The following is a 5713-nucleotide window of genomic DNA, read 5'->3' on the forward strand; positions in this document are numbered from 1 at the left end:
GGGGCCTCCCGAGGATGCCGGTGGTCCAAGCCCAGAGGCCGGGGCCCAGGCGGCAGGTGTAGTTGCAGACAGCAGGTGCAGGGGCTGGGCAGGCGCAGGGGAGGTGGGCAGGGCATGGGAGGATGGATTACGGGCGAGAGTGGAGGGGCGGTTCGCGGTCGGAGGGAGGGTACCGCGGGAGCGAGAGAGCCAGGGATGGTCAGGGACGGGGGGCAGCCGAGTTCCTGTCCCCGAGCCGTCCTCGCCTCCCTCAAATCTGGCTTCCCCCCACCCCTCTGCTGGGGTCTCGGAAGAGCGGGGCCTCGCCTCCCACCCCCGCGCGCAGTTCTGGGACCCGCCCCCCCCCCCCCACCCCCCGGGCGACTTCGAAAGAAGTTTTGTTCTGCGAGACGCTGGGCGGCTGAGCCCGCCTTGGGAAAAGCCCCCGGGCGAGGGAGCGGAGTCGCAGGGCCCCTGAGAGGAGGGGGAGCGCCAGGCTCGGGCTGGGGGCGTGTGCGCGAGGCTGAGCTGCAGGGAGCCAGGCAGCAGCGGGCGCGCATCCCCGAAGGGTGCCTGACAAGGGAGGGGGGCAGCTCGCAGCGCGAGCCCCGGGCTGCTCTGGGGCTGTCGCCTCTGCCCGGGGGCGGGGCTGTCTCGCGTGGGGAGGGGAGCAGCAGAGCCGGCGCGGACCGACAGCCGCGTTCCACCCGGGATAGTTTCCAGCAGGGCGGGAGGCTGCGACGTCACGAGTAGATGGCGAGGGGCAGGGGGCGGGAGCAGGCGGAGAAGCGGGGCCGGGGGGGGAGGGGTGGAAAGGCGAGGGAGAGCGAGGCGGTGCGCTCAGTGGGGGTGGGGACTGCAGCCGGATAACGCGGTGTGGAGACGGGACTGGACATGCAGGAGGGGTCGCTGGCTGCAGACGGCGGGAGAGACCAGCTGGCTACAGCCGCGGCTCAGGGGGACGTGGCGAGGGTGCGGCTGCTGCTGGAAGTTGCTGGGGTGAACCCCAATATTGTGAACTCTTTTGGCAGGACCCCGATTCAGGTAGCGCGCCAGAAGCAGCGTCGCAAGCTGGCACAGGGACTGGGCATTGTAAATCGGCTTTCCAGCGCCGCTAGTTAGACCAGAGCTTGTCCGGGGGAGGGAGGGCTGCGGAGAGGGGAAGGGCTTCAAAAGTGTTGAACAGGGATCGTACGGATCGATCTCTGGGTTCTCTGCCCCTCGAGTCGGCCCGTAAGGGGAGCGCGTGCGAGTCACTGACCAGAGACACGAATTCTGCTCCGGGCTAGCTCAGAGAGGTGCTTCTTTAAACAGTCATTCCCCACCGTTTCAAATTAATAATGGGAATTATCGCAGCTTTTAAGAGTTAAAAAAGTGGACTATCTACCACACACATCGAAACGGGACGTGTATAATTATGTGGGACAGGAACAATAAAGCACAGCGCTGTTAACGTTTTTTAATTACTATTTCTATGGCAAAGTCCTCTTTCATTTATGGTTCATATCCCACAACTGTACACGCCCATTCCATTTTCACTTACAAATTCTAGAGGTGTTTTGATAAAGTTTTACACTAATATAATATTTTAAATGATTTATCATCAACTTCATTGTTTTAACATTAAACACTCTAAAAGTTGTATTTAAGACATGGTAAAATACAAATATGAATATAAAAATATAAGGCGCCAGATCACATATTTAATCAAGGATAACCGGATTCTGAATTACTGCAATTTTATTTGATTGTATGGGGAAGTAATTATACTTGCAAAGAATAAGTTACATTTGGGAAGGAACCTATAACCATTTTGAAACTTGATTTTTAAAACAAAATTTCTCCAGTCTTAGAGTAAATGTTTTTATAATTGTATAGGTTCTCTCCAGTATATATTTTATATGGGGAAGTTTTCTCTCTTTTAACTGCCAGGTGCTATATGTGGCAAAATGGCTGTCATATCAAAATGGCTGGCTTTCATATTAATTTTCAAAGACTGTGGCTGTGTTCAATTGAAATGTCTATTAATTTATATTTTCTTCTTTTCAAATACATTCTATAATCCACTCTCAATTTCTCTTGCCCATAAAGATTATTGAAAGTGTCAGGTTTTAATTGCTTTTAAGTATATTTCACTAATTTTAATGTAACATAATTAACTATATATTACAATACTTACCTATCATTTTGTTTGTGCATATGACGCCGAATACAAATGAACATACATTTTAAACGCTTAATATTTAAGTATACTGCAGTATTAAACACTATTAAATCTAGCTTCACTGTTTGTTCTACATCATAAAAGGAAGTCCAAAACCAGACAAACACCAATCCAGTTCTGCAACATTTCCGTGCGCATTACATTTGCCACTTGAAATCTTCCATTTGCCAAATAAAAAAACAGGACTGTAGCACTATTCCATTTGCCAGATTTTCTTCCATGCAGTTAAATGTATTATTAGTTCTTTAGCACGTCTTCCAAATTCACTTCGCGGACTATCTTTGTTAAAGAATCGTTCCTCTTGCAATCACATGTAAAAGAAGGTCACGCCTGCATCAATTAACTGGATAAATGTCTTGGTGACTTTTATGTTTAACCAATATAAAACGGAGTGCAGACAAGAAAGCATCGCTACTGAGCGAGGGGTTTTAAGCGTGTGTATTTGATACATAGCTCTTGAGTTGCGGTTTGTAAACGCTTTCAAGTTTTACCCTATAAAATGTTTTTAAAAGCTAATATGTCAAATCAGTACAGATTATGAATTCATGTAAACGGGGCTATGCACCGTTTATAGGTAGCTCATTATACAAAACCCTAGCAACCTCCTAGGTGAAGCTAATGCAGTTCTGTCATGGAGCTGGATGGGGCCAGGATATCACCCTGAAGATTTACCTTTGCTTAGGTATAATTCCAAAGTCAAGCGACACGAGAAGCTGGTCTCCATTACACCAGTGTAAATCCCGAATAACTCTGAGAGCGCGTCATACGGCTCAGACGATGTAGACCAGTGTTCCTCAACCAGTGGTACAAGTACCCTTAGACGTATTCCAGAGAAGTCTGGGGGGGTAGGTCAACACAACTGAAATTTGGAGAAAACGGAATTTTTGTTTTAAGTTTTACAGCGCTTTATTAGTTTTGTACTTTTTACACCCACCCAGCTACGATTAAGTTGTTTAAACAAATGTGTTGCAATGGTAGGGAAAAAATTGTGCGTATCTGAAAACGGTAGGTACTGGGGGTACTTATAATTTTGTTTAAAGGCGACAAGGAGTCCTGTGGCACCTTATAGACAAACAGATGTATCTGACAAGTGGGTCTTTGCCCACGAAAGCTTATGCTCCAATACATCTGTTAGTCTATAAAGTGACACAGGACTCCTCGCTTTTGCAGATCCAGACCAACACGGCTACCCCTCTGATCTGTGTTTAAAGGGGTACTTTATGGGGGGGGGGAGAGGTTGAGAAACACTGATGTTAACTCCGATAACATTCCGCATAAGACCAAAGGAGATTCTTGCAAAGAGATGAAGGCTGACTGACGGCTTCTCTCTCTCTCCCTCCCCCGCCAGGTCATGATGCTGGGAAGCACCAAGGTGGCGGAGCTGCTGCTGCAGAGCGGAGCGGATCCGAACCGCCCGGACCCCAGCACCGGCTCCCTCCCGGTGCACGATGCGGCACGAGGAGGTTTCCTGGACACCCTTGTGGCGCTGCACAGGGGCGGGGCTCGCTTGGATCTGCGCGACGGATGGGGCCGCCTCCCCGTGGACCTCGCTGTAGAGAGCGGGCAGCAGCAAGTGGTCCGCTACCTCCGAGCCCAGAATGTGGCTCCGCCCAGGGAATAGGGAATATGCTTGTGCATATTCCTAACAACCCGTTCAAATCGATTTTGCGTCCAGCTCGGGGCTTGCCTCCAAGGCGTGCGCTGCAGCGATTGCCTGGACCTGGCAGCATCATTTCTCAGAACAAACCCAGTTCTTAAAATAGCGCACAAAAAGCGTCGGTGTGGCCATTGGGATGGAAATAAAAGCGACTGCAGCCATTAAGTGTGTGTGTGGGGCGGGGGGAGGTTTCAATGGGGTTTGAATTAAGCCGTGTCACATGTGTACGAGTCTGTCTGCAGATGCTAAAAATCGTAACTAGACTCTAGACCGGGCTATCTGGATCAATATTTTTCCCAGATAAAAATGCATTATAAATGCATAGCAACAAATCGCCCTCACAAGTTATGATGTGGTAGGCACGGCTTTAAAAGTCTCTCCTGCAAGATGCGGAATGCTTTCAGCTGTTACTTGTTCAGTCTTTAAGGCTGAAATGGGTGGAACATGTAACTGATCACAATAAGATCTTGTGTATGGGATGGCAGCCTCTCGTTAAATGTCCGCGCTTCTGCTCTGCTAGTCAGAAAACCCCTGCTCCATTTGCTCTGCCACTTTAGCGGAATTATGGGCCTATCCCACACCTACTGAAATTAACTGCACGCTTTCCTTTACACCAACATACATTGGATCAGGCCCTAAACGCGAACCAAAGGATTTGAAGAACACCAGGCTTCTTATGGAGCCGGTAGCTTACCTTAGGATATCCACTTTTCCCGATTAGATCCAAGGGAGGCATTTACAGAAACATGAGGTGTTTGTGTACAGCTATTTTAAATAAGGGATTGAACTGTGACGGGGCTGAGGTTTGGGTTTTAGATTAACCTCCCGTCCCAAAGTATAAACCACTACAGTATGAGCGAAGGACCGTTACATTCCTTATTATTGCCCAAAACACTTTCCTTGGTCAGATGAAACAGCAGGCAACTGTGTTATATAACATGATCACAGTGGGGGAAATGTTGTATTATTCATATTAGATTCTTAAATAAAACTAGTGCTATTTCAGTGACGGATACCCGATCCTCTCATAACATGATTCAAAACATGCCTCTTGACTTACTGGTTTCTGTACTGATCTAAGTGAGAAAGCAATGGTAAATCAAAGGCTAATGCTTTTATTCATAAGAATGCTAGAATACACCGCTTTATACTCAGATATTTGATTTAGATTTTAATTAGCTTCTTCAAACTATGAGGCGTGTAAGTAACATTTCCCGTTTAGCTTTACTTTCCAGGTTTTTACCCAAATTAATTATCCCATTTTAATTCCCACCAGTAAGGAAATTAGGAAAACATACTCACTCAGAAACCTTTAAAAATCACGAATTTTATACTAGCAATGCGAACGTGTATGTTTTCAAAATATTCCTGTTATGAAATCAATTAGGCGCTTTGCCATTCAATTTCAGTTGAACCAGGTTTGGGATCACTATTATGGCGCTTTGTTTTAAAAAAAATCACAAATAAACAATGGATACAAACAACAAGGGTATCCGATAGAAAATAGCAGAAGAGCGTGAGAATATTTTGTTTTGGATCTCTACACAGCAGATTCCCCACCCAAAGGAAATTAATGGAAGAAGAGTTTATAAGTGTTTGCGATTGTGTATTGCTTTTGCTTCCCATCCACTTATACTGAAATGATTTAATTAGTGTTATTATTCACATTCAAAATATTAAAGCAGGGTTAAACTACTAATCTAAAGAGAGAATTAGTTTATGTTTGCAGTGGTATCCTAGCCGTGTTGATGGCAGGATATCGAGAGACAAGCGTATATTATTTTGAACTTTCTAATGATCAAGAGACAAACTTCGGAGTTTACATAGAAGCTGGTCCAATAAAAAGATATTTC

At 46.5% G+C, this 5713-nt stretch overlaps 1 protein-coding gene across 1 annotated transcript; it reads left to right on the plus strand.

Annotated features, from left to right (window-relative positions):
- Positions 1–873: 873 nt before the first annotated feature.
- LOC102450272 (cyclin-dependent kinase 4 inhibitor B-like) lies at positions 874–5713 on the plus strand. Its single transcript, XM_075931481.1, has 2 exons — positions 874–1023; positions 3552–5713. Exons 1-2 carry the CDS (start codon positions 874–876, stop codon positions 3822–3824), a joined length of 423 nt encoding a protein of 140 aa, XP_075787596.1. The 3' UTR covers positions 3825–5713.

The sequence above is a fragment of the Pelodiscus sinensis genome, chromosome 6 (assembly GCF_049634645.1).
Source record: "Pelodiscus sinensis isolate JC-2024 chromosome 6, ASM4963464v1, whole genome shotgun sequence".
Taxonomy (NCBI): domain Eukaryota; kingdom Metazoa; phylum Chordata; order Testudines; family Trionychidae; genus Pelodiscus; species Pelodiscus sinensis.

Excerpts from the sequence above, each read along its gene's own strand:
- LOC102450272 (XM_075931481.1), top strand. The coding sequence starts at position 874 with ATGCAGGAGGGGTCGCTGGCTGCAGACGGCGGGAGAGACCAGCTGGCT. Across the intron at positions 1,024-3,551 it reads TTGGCAGGACCCCGATTCAG|GTCATGATGCTGGGAAGCAC; the intron begins GTAGCGCGCCAG and ends CTCCCCCGCCAG.